This window comes from Brienomyrus brachyistius, chromosome 11, assembly GCF_023856365.1.
Source record: "Brienomyrus brachyistius isolate T26 chromosome 11, BBRACH_0.4, whole genome shotgun sequence".
Classification (NCBI taxonomy): Eukaryota; Metazoa; Chordata; class Actinopteri; order Osteoglossiformes; family Mormyridae; genus Brienomyrus; species Brienomyrus brachyistius.
In genome coordinates this window covers 25,146,438-25,163,870 of record NC_064543.1, presented here as the reverse complement: position 1 = coordinate 25,163,870, position 17,433 = coordinate 25,146,438, and the positions used below count along the sequence as shown (strand labels likewise).

The 17,433-nt window shown below is 42.2% G+C and overlaps 1 protein-coding gene across 1 annotated transcript in view; it reads right to left on the bottom strand.

Moving 5' to 3' along the window:
- Positions 1-17,433, bottom strand: part of LOC125704237 (myotubularin-related protein 13-like) — a 128,774-nt gene that overhangs the window by 95,148 nt on the left and 16,193 nt on the right. The window contains exon 2 of the mRNA XM_048969635.1: positions 592-677. Within this exon, the coding sequence (XP_048825592.1) occupies positions 592-677 (86 nt within the window). The remainder of the gene's footprint in view (positions 1-591; positions 678-17,433) is intronic.

Sequence of the window (17,433 nt, the reverse complement as noted above, 5' to 3'; positions counted from 1 at the left end):
AAATCTCAGTTAAGTCAATGTTTCGGAGCTAAATTAATCCCACACACCAAAGCACATAGTTTCATCCTCGCATTTGATAATCACAAATTAGACAAAGACATGGAAGCAATTTTGCAGCAAAATATGCAGAACAGAATGCGACACACTTCGATAACTGCATGCGGTTATGGTTAAGTTTGCTGTAGAAACTTCCTGAACCAGTTTACACCTTATTATAGCTGTACAAAGCCAAACACCCATGTGCAGGTGTCTAAATCAGCCATGGTGTCAGTACAAGGTGGGCAATTTAATGAGCTAACAAACTGACCAATCAGAGGTGACGGACTCGCTAGGCTTCGGCCTGCCAAACCAGGAGGCCCATTTACCCATATTACTGATCTTGGATTGTTTGGGATGCTGGAATGTGCCTCATCATTCATCTACGCTATCTGAAAACAGGTAAAGTGTCTGCCTGTGGTTTTAGACCCTGCAGCATGCAAGGAGAGCACACCAGGCCGCGGTGACATAAGCAGCATCTTGTCGCAGCGCAGCATTAGCGGCAGCGCAGTCACTTCTCAGGGGACCGTTCAGGGGAATGTCCCACAGACTCACCATCTCCACTCCAGGGGGAAACGCTGTGTCTTCCCAGTCCTTTGCTGGAAAGCGCTGGATGATTTTCCCGCATCCTTCCCCTGAGCCTGCAGTGAGACATGAAAACAAAATTGGCATCGGTATGGGATTTCCCCACAAAGCAAATGCTGGGAGAAGCACAACGAGCATAAAGAAAAGGGAATGTTAGGACCATGGGGGCAGCCTTGCTGCTGCAATCTCTCATTCTAACTGAAATGTACAATACTGGAGTTTCCAAAAGGCTTCAGCAGTTTGTACCAGTTGCCTTCACACACATCATAAAGCAGAAATGAGGAAATTTCAACCACATGAACAGCCAAAGTTTCAAACCATACAGGGATTAGTTAGGATCTGTTGTTTCCCTGTAAAGTTGACTCCATTTGGAAAAGAAGAACTTATTCAGAATCAACCAAGGTCAAAGGATTAAGAGCCTCCAGCCCCAGCTGGAGCTACACTGTCGCACGCCTGAGAACGGTTATTAAGTTGAAGAGCTGCAATAAAAATGTATACAAGTTGCTTTGGATAAAGGATCTGCCCAACAAGTAAAAATAAACAAAATGCATAATAAAAAACATTTTATAGTGTCTATAATTTCAGAAAACCATCGAACGCACAAAGCATCTGAAGACAGCGCCATCGAAAACATACATAACGGAGAATAATTTAGCAGTAATATCTGGCAGCATCACCCCTTGATGAATGTCATTGCATGCAGGGAGATTTCAGCAGATTCTTATTTTTTCGATCTAACCTGCAATCCAGCTACCCGATATAATGGGCATGCTAAATAGTGAGCGAAAACCGAGATCACGTATTCACTACTGTATGGCACGTATTATAATGACCAGCTGTGTAAAAATCTAAAACCACAGGAATGCGTTTTTTTTCCTGATTTATCGCGTATGCTAAACTCCTTTAGGTTGTTCCACTTCTGCACCTAAAATCAACGTAAGGGTGATATTTAATATCCCATCTAGAACTTTGGGGGGGTAAGTTAGGACAACCCAAAAAAAAAATATCTGATTAGTTTTCCAGATTCTTAGGCTGCCCAACTGGCCATGTTCATATCCAAAAATTAATTCTTTGGGCAGACTTTTTTTTTTTTTTTTTTTTGCCATTTTCCAGCCGAAATCCCTATTCACCTTGCTTTGTGTCTTACTTCATAGCCAGGAATGATTTGCCCCAGCAGTGATGCATGGATCTGGGGGCAGTAGCACACTTAACCGGCACAGGAATGGAAGAGGCTGCGCGTAGCCTGTACCAAAGGGGCTCAGGTTCCACAATACGGTCCCAAAAGAAGCATGTGGGCTGATCCCTGGCACAGCACAGCTGGCGAGGCAGCAGTGTCGCACTCCACAGCATCGGCAGTCGGAGGAGCGACAGAGAGACGGCGAGAGAGAGGAAGAACGAACAAAGCCAGCAAAAGACCACAGGTAATAAAAATAAGATAAATAAGGCAAGGAGAGAATAATGCATTTGGAAGATGAAAGGTTCCTTGAACTAGTAAATAATAATCTGAATCCACAAAATAGACATGTTGGAATTTTTTAAAAATTTCATTCCATAACAGCACCAAGAAGAGTATGTGAGAGCTAATGTGAATCGTTATTTTTAATTGATCTTTCCTCCTGTATTTATCAATCTAAGGGACTGAAAGGGATGAACAATCTGTTGAGTGTTTGAGACAAGTGAGCATGACAGGTAAATCCAGTGCACAGCTTAATGGGACGGTGTTTCTATGTGCTGCGTAAGAATAATGCAGCCGCTCTGGAAAAGCATTCCATGCCTTCGTAAATTACGAGAAGGATCGGCGACGGGCCACACCACCGGGGGGGCGGGGTGGGGGGGGGATGCGGTTTGTGGTTTTAGTTTCTAGTTTCTTGTTGTGAAGCTAGCTGTGACTCTCCCCATCTGAACCCCTCTACCAAGGGCATATTTTTCCAAAAATTATACAACATTTCTTATTTTTATACAATTTATTTAAAAGGAGGATGCTACCCAGCAAAAGCTGTGCGGCACATAATAAGGGAGGAGTATCTGGCTCGGAGACTGTGATGTGAAGGTCATCGGTTCAAACGTCGTTTTCAGCAGAGTGATGTCACCATTAGGCCTCTGAGCAAGACCCTTAACCCCAAAAATCCCAAATCTTCCTCTCATCTGTATGAGGGTCTCGTCGAGAGTAAGATGGGCAAAAAGACACTCTCTCCACAAGCTTGAACATGGTGTTACTGTTTTAATATGTGCACTGAGACAGCAAATCAAGCCGTTAATATTCCTAGTGTCGATTTCAGTGTCTTGGCATCTGTTTTCACAACAATGAAATGATGACAAAATAATGCAACAATCTAACTACTTTGTAAGCAAACATGTCGTACTGACCCAGATGGCAAACGGCTCGACCTCTCAAGAAAACTAACTTAGGCAATTTACAAGGAAACAAAAAGTTTAAAAGTTATTCCTACATAAGAAACAAACTAGCAGGATTCAAAGCACTAACTGGTAATTACTTTGCAATATGGTGGATGGAAGACCAAGCTTAGAGAATGGGGATGCCAATAAAAAGAGAGACAAAGTGCCAGTTGTGTGGGGGCCCAGCACATTAAAAGTGAATGAAAGTGCAATTGTCACAGAACTGAAGTATCACAATAGCACAACTGCAATGCAATAACAATCTTCACGGTCCGCTGTCTCACAATAATATGAATGTAGTCATAGATAACCTATGTGCCCATTAGTGTCTTGAAGTAGTCTAGCCAAATCTTTGTTAGCATAAATAAATTTGCTTTCTACAATTCTTATACCTCAAGATAATCACCGATAAAACGAAGAACAGCTCTGTCACTTAGCTGGTTATCTTTTGTTTTTGTAAAATTTCTCACAAACGAGCTACAATGTTTATAGGGTCCAACGGCTAGGATAAAAATGACTGTCACTGGCTCAGAGTATGCATGCAGCGGCAAATGTAAAAGCAGGGGCAGTTTTTGTTAACATGTCCTAGATATTCTTGAGAATGAAGCATTATTAAAATTGCAGAAAATTTCCTATGACAGAGTGAAAATATTTTACTGAAAAGTATTGTCTTGTGACAATTGCATGTACAAAATAATGTCTATATTAATGTATTAAATGTCACACATCATGCAAGCCTAGTATAAAGGGTGCTGCACACACACACCGAGGAGTGTGTGTGAGTCAGCAAGTCAATGAGTCAGTGAATGTGCATTATGGTGCCCCAGCCAGGGTTGGTTCCTGCTTCTCGCTAATTAGATAAATGATTACTTGACTACTTGTTAAATTAATCAGCAAATTACATGATTAGTAATACAACTGACAGTGACAACCATGGGCATAAATTATGGGGGGGCTGTAACCCAGACAATAATAAAAACCAACCAATACAACCCCCTGGACCCCCTTAAATGGGTGGAGAGCTCAAATCCCAAATGCTCAACCCAAAGTTATGCCCTTGGTGACAAACCTACATTAAATTAAACTGAGATGTTTGCAGGTACGAAGGTTAAAGATTACGTTATAAGAAAATATGGATATGGGAAAGAATGCACAGCATCTGAGTGGTACAACATCCTTTGAGATAAACGGATGCCATGCATTTTATGAATACTAGTGAACAAAAGCTCTGATTCTGACCAAATGTCAGCATTTTTTGCTTTAAGGAATTTTGTACTGCCTGCTTCTCCTTTGCCATCCTGCCACTACAGCAAATAGCACAATGCAGAACAAGAAAAATGGGCAAAAAGAAGCACTGAAGAGAGCTCTAATGCTACAAATCATTAATTGTCATTTAAAATGTTTCCTCGAGAAATTTAGACTATGAGAAAACTTTAAACACAACACATAACATTAATCCTTTTTACTCAGCATCCACTGAGTCCATGGGCAACCATATGCAGCCCTATGTCTATCATTATTGTATGAAGCCTCTTTAATGTGAATACATTTTACAGACACATAGAAATAACATGCAGTTGTTACATTTTTATACGACAAAGTCCACAAATGTCAGGCGGTGCAACTGTCCAAACAAATGTGCTAGCAAATGAGTATGGAAATTACTCCTCCTGGGGACTCTCTTGTTCTGCTGGGGGACTTCAATGCTCATGTGGGTAATGAGAGCGAGACCTGGAGGGGCGTGATTGGGAGGAACAGCCCCACTGATCTGAACCCGAGTGGTGTTTTGTTATTGGACGTCTGTGCTCATCACGGATTGTCCATAATGAGCAACATGTTCAAGCATAAGTGTGTCCACATGTGCTCTTGGCACCAGGATACCCTAGGCCGCAGTTCAATGATTGACTTTGTGGTCGTGTCATTGGAATTGTGGCCGCATGAATTGGACCCTCAGGTGAGGTGAGGAGCGGAGCTGTCAACCGATCACCACCTGGTGGTGGGCTGGCTCCCCTGGTGGGGGAGGAAGCCGGTCAGACCTGGCAGACCCAAGCGTATAGTGCTGGTCTGCTGGGAACGTCTGCCGGAATCCCCTGTCAGGAGGAGCTTCAACTCCTACCTCTGGCAGAACTTTGCCCATGTCCCGGGGGAGGCAGGGGACATTGAGTCCGAATGGGCCATGTTCTGAGGCCTCCATTGTGGAAGCGGCTACCCGGAGCTGTGGCCATAAGGTCGTCGGTGTCTGTCGCAGCAGCAATCCCTGAACCCGCTGGTGGACACCGGCGGTGAGGGATGCCGTCAAGCTGAAGAAGGAGTCCTATAGGGCCTTTTTGGCCCGTGGGACTCTGGGGGCAGCTGATGAGTACCGGCGGGCGAAGCGGAACGAACAAAAACTCAGGTATGGGGGGAGTTTCGCGAGACCATGGAGAATGACTTCTGGACGACTTCGAAGAGATTCTGGTCCACCATCCGGCAGCTCAGGGCGGGAAAGCGGTGCAGCATCAACACTGTTTATGGTGGGGATAGTGCGCTGCTGACCTCAGCTCGGGATGTTGTGGGTCAGAGGAAAGAATACTTCAAAGACCTCCTCAATCCCACCGACACACCTTCCAATGAGGAAGCAGAATCTGGGGACTTGGGGGTGGACTCACCTATCTCTGGGGCGGAGGTTGCTGAGGTGATTAAAAAGCTCCTCGGTGGCTGGGCCCCGGGGTTGGATGAGATCCGCCCGGAATTCCTTACGGCTCTGGATGTTGCGAGGCTGTCTTGGTTGACGCATATCTGCGGCATTGCGTGGACATCGGGGGCGGTGCCTCTGGATTGGCAGACTGGGGTGGTGGTCCCCCTCTTCAAGAAAGTGAACCGGAGGATGTGTTCCAACTATAGAGGGATCATACTCCTCAGCCTCCCTGGTAAGGTCTATTCGCGTGTGCTGGAGAGGAGGGTCCGTCAGATAGTCGAACCTCGGATTCAGTGCAATGTGGTTTTCGCCCTGGTCGCAGAACAGTGGACCAGCTCTATACTCTCGACAGGGTCCTGGAGGGTGCATGGGAGTTTGCCCGACCAGTCTATACGTGCTTTGTGGACTTGGAGAAGGCATTCGACTGCGTCCCTCAGGGAGTCCTGTGGGGAGTGCTCTGGCAGAATGGGGTACTGGGCTGCCTTATAAGGGCTGTTCGGTCCCTGTACAACCAGTGCCTGAGCTTGGTCCGCATTGTCGGCAATAAGTCGGACTTGTTTCCGGTAAGGGTTGGACTCTGCCAGGGCTGCCCTTTGTCACCGATTCTGTTCATAACTTTTACGGGCAGAATATCTAGGCGCAGCCAGGGCATGAGGGTGTCCGGTTTGGTGGTCTCAGGATTAGGTGTCTGCTTTTTGCAGATGATGTGGGTCTGTTGGCCTCATCAGACCGTGACCTTTGGCTCTCACTGGAGCAGTTTGCAGCAGAGTGTGAAGCGGCTGGGATGAAAATCAGCACCTCCAAATCCCAGACCATGGTCCTCAGTCAGAAAAGGGTGGAGTGCTTACTCTGGGTTGGGGAGGAGGTCCTTCCCCAAGTGGAGGAGTTTACGTATCTCGGGGTCTTTTTCACGAGTGAGGGAAGAATGGAGCGGGAGTTCGACAGGCGGATTGGTGTGGCGCCAGCAGATGATCTGTCTATCATGGTGAAGAAGGAGCTGAGCCAAAAGGCAAAGCTCTCGATTTACCAGTCAATCTACGTTCCTACAATAACCTATGGTCATGAGCTATGGGAAGTGTCCGAAAGAACGAGATCGCGAGTATAGGCGGCTGAAATGAGTTTCCTCCGCAGGGTGGCTGAGCTCTCCCTTAGAGATAGGGTGAGAAGCTCAGTCATTCGAGAGGGATTCAGAGTAGAGCCGCTGCTCCTCCGCATCGAGAGGAGCCAGATGAGGTGGTTCAGGCATCTACTTAGGATGCCTCCTGGACGCCTCCCTGGTGACGTGTTCCGGGCATGTCCCACTGGGAGGAGGCCCCGGGGAAGACCCAAGACATGCTGGAGAGACTATGTCTCTCGGCTGGCCTGGGAACCCCTCAGAATTCCCCTGGAGTAGCTGGATGAAGTGACCGGGGAGAGGGAAGTCTGGGTTTCCCTGCTGAGACTGCTGCCCCCGCGACCCGACCTAGGATAAGTGGAAGATGATGATGATGATGATGATGATAATACATGACGATATGCAACTCTAGAACAGTGTTATCATGAATGCCCAAGTGAGGGCAGAGACTTTTTGAGCACTATTTAAATTTAAATCCAAAGTTTAGGTAAAAAGTTTCCAAAGTTTGCATTCCAATAAGTAAACGGACACCTAGACATGAGTATGAATATCTGCTTCTGGGTGCAATTTCAGTACAGCAGGGAAACAGAATTTGTTTTGAAACTGTTTATTAAAAGTGTAAACATAATTAGGAATAGTTGTAAACCAAACATAAGGTAATGCATCTGTCTGAATAACAAAACCCAAGAGATGTTTATTTGCACATTATATAAATAAATATGTAAAATACATTTCAAAAGTATAATGTAACAATCCTAAGGAACGAAAGCCCGTGTTCTCGACTACCGAGTATGGTCGTATATCTGTACTGATAAACACCCCTAGAGTCAATTATTTTTTTAGCCCCATCTGAATTTCCTGTGAAAATGCCTTCATTGCCACGGGTAGTCTAACTTGCACAGGCTGTTTCTATCTTGCTCTTGTACACACACTCGGATGATGATGTCTTGGTTGAGTTAGCATGTTGAGTGCATTTCCAGCAACGTATGTCACAATTAGCATATTTTCCATGTTGAACACACAAAAAATGTATTAATTCGTTTCATTGTCCTAAACGAAAAATTACATAAGCAAACAGAATATGATGAATATATGTACTTATACATCTTTACTTTCAATGTAGATCTAACATGATCTTCAGCAAAAACTATAAATAAAAATTGTGATACATATCGAATTGCCAAACAAATATCGATTTAATATCAAAACAGGGGGTATCTGCCAATTCCTGCTGAGAGCATCTATGTATGAAATTCAAGAAAACAATTTGTATCAAAACTGAAATTTTTAAGTAGAGATGCACAATTCATCAATCCATCCATCCATCCATTTTCCAAACCGCTTATCCTGCTGGGTCGGGGGGGGGGGGGGGGGAGGAGGAGTCTGGAGCCTATTCTGGAAGTTATGGGCACGAGGCAGGGAACAACCCAGGACAGGGGGCCACCCCATCACAGGGCACACTCACACACCAGTCACTCACACACGCACACCTACGGGCAATTTAGCAACTCCAATTAGCCTCAGCATGTTTTTGGACTGTGACGGGAAACCAGAGAAACCGGAGGAAACCCCACAATGACATGGGGAGAACATGCAAACTCCACACACATGTGACCCAGGCAGAGACTCGAACCCAGGTCCCAGAGGTGTGAGGCAACAGTGCTAACCACTGCACCACCATGCCACCCCGAGATGCACAATATATTAGTTAATATATCAGTAGCAGTAAATATTAAGTTTGTTATCAGTATCATATGAGTTATTGGTATTGGTCAAAATTTCCACAAAAATGGACCACTGATTTTAAATGCCAAAGACTATTTGAAGTCTACAATTTGGAGGCCTGGTAAATGTAGAATTACTATGGCCAGATGACATAGTGGGTCAGTGGTAGAACTCTTGCCTCATACCTTCTAGGTTGGGGGTGTGAATCTATCCTGTGTGGCAGTTGCATATACTTTCTATGTTGTGTGGGTTTCCTTCAGCAGTCTAAAGACATACAGTTAGATAAGCTAATGCCTAGAAATGGCCATAGGAGGTGAGTTTAAGTGCCCTGAGCCTGGCATCCCTTCCAGGGTGCCTGTGGCCCTAGCCAGCATGTGTGGTTAGAAGATGGATGGAGTAAAGATGTCACTGACTTGTGTCCTGGCCCAGATGACTAACGATATGAGAGGGGAAGAAACAGACAGTCCAGCACTTTATGCTTTCTGAACTAGAAAGTACTGCAGTCTCAAACAGCAAGAGTCCTCCGTGAGTTACAGGTACATTAAGTATCTCTCACCAAGTTATGGACCAGATTGCATAAAACACCTTTAGTATGACAGTTAAGGTTTAACTTTCCCCTTAGCTGAAGGATTTACTTAAGGATGTTGCACAGAATCTCTTAAAAGGTTTCCTTAGTTAACGAAAAACATTTAGGGACTTACTGCACTGAAAGAGATTTAATGGCAGTAAAATAGAAGCGTCCATAGACACCATTTGTGTGCTTGTAGTTGTGCCTCCTCATGATACATTTTATGGCCTCCAGTGTTAATTTTGTTGATAAAAATGTTTCCAAAAATATGATCTGACTAAGGGTTTTGCATGATGATAACTAAAACAAGAATGTGATTTAAAAATGAATTTAATATTAATGACAAAAAACACTATTCTTTTGAAGAGTACAAATAAAATACAAATAAAAGCCGGATTTTGTCACCTCTGCATCGTTACGTGATAAAAATGTAGACTGTTTCTCCCGGTGTATTGTGTTCAATACGAGTAGCTCATTTTCCCTCGATAAACTTTTCACCACAAGCACCAGTGGTAACTTAGAAGTTACAGGGAAGTGTGGGGGGAAAAAGGACAGAAGTAATGGAGAGAACCAAACAGATACGATTATTTTTTGCTCATTACATTAAATGCGTTAATAAATAGCTTTTTTGCAGGAGAATTCGATCAATAACTTCTGTCTGATATTGCCGGTGCTGGTGGTGAAACTTGGCAGCGATTAGTGGAATGACGTTACATTGTTTTGTATTCTGTGGAAAACGAAAGGTCAAGCTGCTATCCAGATTTAAAAATGAATTATAAACATGTCGTGGGGCATATCAATCAAATCTTAAATTGACTACGTGTCAAATTTATAATGCAAAAATCAAGTGTTCATCAAGAAGTGTATCCAATGGATGTGTATCCACTCTTTTGAGGATGCATTCATTTTCTTTGTTTATCGCTATAAGTTGGCCATTTTACAGTTAAGATACAGTCAAAGGTACCTTAAGCTATTTTCCTTACTTTGGTCTTTTGTTTAATGAAATTTAAGGAATTCCTTAAGTATAAGACAAGCGAACATTTTAAGGAAACCTTAAGGACAAGACTTAGAGGTGTTTAGTACAATCAATTTTATTTTAAGGAAACCTTAACTCAAAGTTTAAGGGAAATCTTAAGACATTTTGAGCAACTGGCCCCAGAGCTTTTCATCAAAATGTTGTAGATCCAACTGTCCACAACATCCTATATACTCTACTTTGGAATGTATCCATCTGTACATATGGAAAATATGTAAGAAATATTCCGTTATTTAGAGGTTTAAGTGCTAACTATTAAAATGATTTTTATTCTTAATTACCGAACAACCCATGACTGCCCTGTCATTATCATTTTAAGCGAATATTTGGCAAATTTTGACAAACAACTGCAATGTCAGTCGGGAAGCACTTAGCCTCTATTGAACCATTGTTGGAAACATGACTTTGATCACTCCAGTTCAAATCTGGCGAAAATCCATTCTCAACGATCAATAAAAATAAGGGGGAGATCTTTATATAAATATTAAATTATAATGAATAAAAATGCTGAAGCATCAATGCCAATTGCAACACAAATGACAGAATATAGCTTCAAAGTAAAAATCCACAGAGCCACCATGTCCCCCCCCCCCCCCACCAAACAGTCTGCTGAGAGACATTCCAATCACCCCTCCCTGTCACACTGTCAACATTCCACACTTCCTGGAAACCGTAAATATTCACTAATCCTTAAACTGGTATTTACTATTTAATTCTTAAATTCTTCACATTTTAATGGGACATCACGTCCGTTTTGTGCCATTATATAAATATATTATTTATACAGCTAACGTAATGAAATATTCAGTACAAATCGTACCAATGCTTTTATTTAATGGAAACAAATTTGTGTATGGTCGTTCTTTCATACTGCATCTCTACAACTAGTACAACCTGCTGCCTGTCTCCAGAAGGTCTGTGCTGTATGGCTGCAAGCATTCCTGTTTCATTTCTTCTCCAAAGCACACTGGAAAGATTAAATCAGTCAGTATGGGGGGGGGGGACACTACATCTTTTGATTAAAATGCATTGGATCAGAGGTTTAAATATAATTTTTTTCCAGCTCATATTCTAAGAGCATAAATCGTACATCTTGACCAGCTCATGTATTCGGGCCATGGGTCACGTCAAACCTACAAATGATTAATCTCTTAAGTGACCCAGCAAATCAAAACTGTAAAAAATGTGACCCTGACTAAAGGAAATGTCCTGAACTTGACTTGGAAGCTACACAAGATGCTAGGGACCAGGAATTATATCCTGCATTTGACACAATGAGCCTGGAATCTGTCAAAATGTTACAGAGCATATGCAATCAATGAATGCGGCATTGGGGAGTAGCAGAGAGCATCGCTGCCTTATAACACCAAGGATAGGAGATGAAATCCCAGCTCCGCTCTGCTCATAAGCAGGTGGTTTGCTCTCCCCATGTTCTGCTGGCTGTCTCCTACTGGCATTGCTGGACTATGTGTGTGTGCACACACCCTGTGTTAGGCTGGTATCCTGTCCAGAGGATGTGCCTCCTCTGTGCTGCCTGGGACAGCCACCAGGCCCCCGATGACCCTGGTCAGAATAAGTATTAGCAAGATGGATGGCTAACAAGCAAACTGATTTTAGCAGAAATAATACATGAAATAATATGAGTAACTGTAAGACATTAAAAACTATAAATGATCATCACATAAAAATGGGACAGGCAGTCTTGTATATAATAAAACCAATCCACACTCCAGCTTGTAAAATGTTTCGTCAAGCTGTTGCACAACATAAAACTTCAAGCTGAATTCATTAATGAAATGTGCAGTTAAGCTCATTCCCCCTACTGAACTGTGAGAAAAAAAAAGTAGATTTTATTAATAAAATCAGTAGTGCTGGTAATTAGATGTTGCTGAAACATGTGAACTCAAAAACACCATGTAGATTTTTCAGGAGGACTAGAAGGGTCAAAGTCAAAGCATCCAGAGAAATTGGAAAAAGTTTGGACAACTGGAAAAAGCATGAACAGCAGCAGTTCAATGGCAGAAGGTCTCAGCACATTCAGGCTTGGAAATCGCACTGAAGCAGCCACATTCACAAGCCCAGCTTATTAAGTCTCATGCATATATATTCAACCCCCTGGAAAAGTAGGTTATCTGAAAAGATGAGGAAATCATTGCACCCAAGGCGATTCGATTCGGTTGCAATCATTTAGAAGGATTTAATGCATAGTATATCTTTAAAATCGATCACAATTTAATTTGATTAATCGATTATTCAGTTATTTTGATAACCTAAATTCAAAACGTTTTATAAGTGCACAGTAAAAAATTCATGTATATTTTTGTTTACCAATAACTGGCTAACCTCTGAGTCACTGGGGGGGGTGGGGGGTGCTTGACATTGGTGAAACTTGTAGAGCTTAGCAGAATGACGTTACATTGTTTTATATTCTGATTTAATAATGGATAATAAACATTGCAGGTTGGTTATAAGCAGTTAATGAACCAAAGAAATCATTTGTCCTCCACTATGGAAAATGCCTGTTCATCCATTGCAATCACCATCACTACTTTAGTAGCTTGTGTCTTTAGCTCTGGTGGTAATAAATTAGAATACAGATGAAATTTAAATATCAGCTGGCACTATCAGCCAAAATTGACACATTGGACTGATGCTGATATCTTGCATTTTAGTGAATATCAGCTGATACCAGTATATGAAACGATATATTGTGCTCTAAGGGTAACATTGCTTTAGCTAGTTATGTACCTCGGAGTGCTGACTATTGCATCCGTAGCTAGCAACAAGATTTTTTTTCCACTACAAAAGAGGGGCTTTTGACAAAAGCGTTGCAGTGCAAAGATTATCTTAACCATTAGAGAAAGTGTTCTGCACTACAAAATGGGGTGAGTTTGCCAAAATCAGGAGGCAATGCTTCCTTTATGAACATTCCCCTGCCAGACATGGACGCTACCCAGTGAGCTGAGATGAAGACTGGGCTACTTTGGTAGTACGTCTCCCCAGAGAATCCTTGGGTACCGTTGCTTTGACTTTGTGTCATACCAGTGGTTGCTGAGGGTGTCCCGAATGAGGTACATCACCTGCATTGTGAGGGGGCGTCACTTACAGCACTATGGCCATGTGATGCATTTCCCTGAGGGTGATCCAGCTCCCAGAATCCTCTTTGCTGAGGACCCCAGCAGCTGGACCACGCCTAGGGGTCGCCCACGTAATACCTGGGTGTGATAAATAGCAATTTCCAGAAGGTGGGACTGGAAAGTGTGTCGGCCTTGGGGGTTCCCAAACAGGACCCCAAGGTGTTTTGTCATGTGGTGGGTGCAAGCTCCCCAACCTGACCTCATTTTAGTATGGTCTTAGATTTATTTTTAATAAGCTTGCCATATTTGGTAGAAGTATTTAGTGTCTGTTTTTTTAATGTTAAAAGTTGATTGTCATCTTCAGCTTATAACAATATTACCCCTAAGCTTTACGTGACATATGATTGAAATCATTCCCCTAGTTTCTCCATCCATCTTCTAAACATTTATGCTGGTCAGGGTTATCAGGAGCCTCTCGCAGGGGGGTGTCCCGGACAGGCTGCCACTTCATCACAGGACACATGCACATATAATCACACTCTATGGGCTTTATTGGAAACATCAATTAGTCTATGTCTTTGGACTGTGGGAAATCAGAGTACGAGAATGAAACCCACACAAGACAAGCGAACATGCAAACCCCACACATATAGATCAGATGTGGGATTTGAACACCCCAGTCCTGGAGGTTTGTGGCAACAGCTCTGTCCTGTCAGCCCCATGCTGCCCAATAGGAAACCTTAAGGGCAAATAGGCATAAAACAAAAAGAACAAATAACACTCACTGCCAAAGACAGGGTGAGCCGCCACAAATTAGGACCCAAGTGCTTCCGCATAGCGGGTGACGTCTCGGCACTACACCAATTCCTTTCCCCAATGGGCCTGACCCCATTAGCTCTCTGGCGGTTTCGGCTCCTCCAGGAATGAGGTTCCCGAGGACCCCCCCCCCCCCCCCCCGCATCACTTTCATGATGCGTGCAGCCTTCCTGCAGGCGGTTGCAGCAGAGCTACTCCCACAGAAAGCAAAAAAAAAAAATGTCCTGTCCACTGCCTCTGACTGTGTGAGATATGTATATGGTGGACTGTACTTTTTAACGGACAAAAACTATACTTTATGGTCATTTAATAACCATTTACATATTTACATATCAAGGCATTTTTTATGAATTTGGCTTTTATTTTAATAAGTAGGCTACACAGCTTTTCATAACTGTTTTGCTCTACGTTACATTGGAATTCAAATACACCAGTAAAAGCCAGAACATCATTATAGAGGTAAAGCACATCTCTAGTTTTCTTTGTTGTCAGAGGTTTCATTCTCTTCCTGTCCATTAAATGCCTGACGACCCAAGAATTAAATTGCATCAATTAGCCTGCTCAGAATCTCATGGTTCATCCTCACAGTGTCATTATTTGAATGGAAACATCAGTCCTCAGATAGGCTGCCACTTTCGATTTTAAGAAATAACAGAGGTCATCCCCCACCTCCCTGGGTCCATGATGATAATTTTGGGGGGGGGAGATTGAATATGACAAATCGTGTCCAGTGTTGGTTTAAAATGGACAGAATTTTATTTTTCAATAAGGAGCAATCGTGCAATATACGGTACAAGTGCAAACATTTCCCAGAAGACTTCAGTGTACTACTACAGCGACATATTCCTTTTGACACCACAAAAAAAAACATGTACATTCTTATTTATATTATATACACAGGATTAACTACAATCAACATGAACAGTATTTACAAATCAAAGAATTTTAACTCTTGGTTCTTAGTATACCAATTTATTGCTCACAAAACCACAAGGAATATTGGTGAACAAGTGACTTTATCTGCACCTGTCCTTTCATTCACCCCCACTGACTCGGGCATGATAAATTTAGCCAAGAGGAGCGGGGTGGGCTGCGGGGATGGTAAGGGTCATATCCTGATAAATACCACAGTACAGACGCTCCTCTACTTACGAACTTTCAACATGCGAACAAAGAGGACTGTAAGTCCAAATTCTGTTCATCTGTACATCTTTTTTTTCTGTGCGCCAATTCTGCCTAGTATGACTTCTGGGCGCTACTCCCGCCACACTACTCCCACCACACTACTCCCGCCACACTACTCCCGCCACACTACTCCCGCCGCGCAGCAGCGTAGTGTGCGTATCCCCAGCATCCTAATTCTTTGTACTTGCATATACCCTTAAATGATGCTGAATAATGACTTACAAACATCTGAAGTTACGAATGCCCATTCGGAACGTATCTCATTCGTAAGTAGACGAGTGTCAGTACTATGAAAATACTATTATTACAAGCCTACCTTACATACTCTCCCCACTTATCCAAAATACACAGGGCTGGGTTAAACTGATCTTCGTTTACATGATTCGATATCGATTCATAAAATCCCAAGACCAATATTTTGATGTATACCTTTTACAATGACTAGTGAAATGTCATCCCCATTAGTCTTGCGTGGCCAGCCTTGCACACCAAGATCTGACAGACAAAAACAGATTAAAAATCATGGTGGGAGCTGCTTCGCTGAAGGTTGGGCTGCATAATATCACACTGCGATTATTTGAAATATTTGCGTTGAAAATTGCGCTACATATGAAATAAAAAGGAGATGATTTTTATCTGAAAAAAGCTAAAGCCAAGCAGAACTTTATTATCTACCAATTTAGTGTGTCAAATAAATTGGCAGTGTTGCCACAAGTTACACCAGCAGACACAAATCAGTGCTGACATGGGCGACGTGATTAAAGAACTTTACATAACGGATGTAAAAATCTGTCTGGATGCCAGCTTTTTGGTACTATATGAATGTGGGTGTGAGCAAACAATCTGATAAGCAGATTAGTAGTACACCTGAAATATTAAAGAGAGGGGTACTGTGAAGCCCATATAAATTCAGCATATCTTTATGTTTAATCAACATCAAATGTTAACCTTCAAAAAGGAGCTCCACATCACTGATGCCTTTTTAACTTGTTCATCCACAATGTCTCCCCTTTCAAAAGATGTTGTGGCTGCTGAGCTGTGGTTTTATTCACCTCCACTTTAGCACTTATGGCTTCCATGATTTACCAAAACAGGAGCATGTGGCGTGTGCTGCTAACCGAATTTAATAAACATAAGAATATGCCAAATTTAGGCAGATTACTAACTTTGGACATCATAGTTAATATTGAATGAAATCAAATTGAAATTCAAATTAATTCAGGACCTTGTGAACTGGGACATCAGTGATGACACCCAGTCCTTGTGACAGGATTAAATCCTCCATAATAATTGTCGTCGAGTTCCCCACATTGGCTACTGTATTGCTACCAATGAAATTTACTGAGCAGAAAGGCTAGTGATGAAGAATCAATATTTACAGAATATTACAGAATATTGTGAAAATCATAGACAGGTTGAGAACCTCAGACCAGTACAATATTTCTGGGAATTTTTCATATAAATCCATTGAATACGTTTAGATGCCAGCTGTAGGTTCCATTTCTGCTCTCTGTTGCCCTCTGTAGTGCAGTTCCAGTTGTGGGATGATTTGGGGTCTATCATGGGGGATATTTTTATTCATATAATATTTTTCTGAAGTAATAATAAGATCTATCAAAGATCAAATACAGTAAATAGAGTAATAAGAACAAATAGCGTTATCCTGTTCACAAGGTTAAAGCAATTCATCAACCCATCTTTATCTTAGCTATCACTTTGTGGCTCTGCTTCAGTTTTGGTGTGATTTGTCTCAAAATTTGATCAGGTCCACTCTTACAATATTTTTGTATTAATTATACATACGCATAGGCTGAAAAATAGCTCAAAAAATATTTGACAGATATCGCAATAGCGGAATCAAATGTCTGAAACTACCCTATTTTGTAATCAGTATGCATTGCTGCTTCAATTTTGAGGTGATCTTTCCCAAAATTTGAGTACTTACATTTTATCCCCCCTGAAATGTGCACAGAAAATTTTAAAAAGACCCGTTCAACACTTTTAGAGTTACGGTGTTTATAATACAAAGCGTCTTCTACAGCTGCCACACAATGCTGCTGCTTCATTTTTGGTACAATTTGTCTGAAAATGAAATCAATTGTAGATCATCATCCATATATTTCTGAGAAGCAGTAATAAGATCCATCAAATAGTTTTTGACTAATCACATTCACAAGGTCAAATGTCGACTGCCTTCTCTTTGCTGCCAGGAAGATC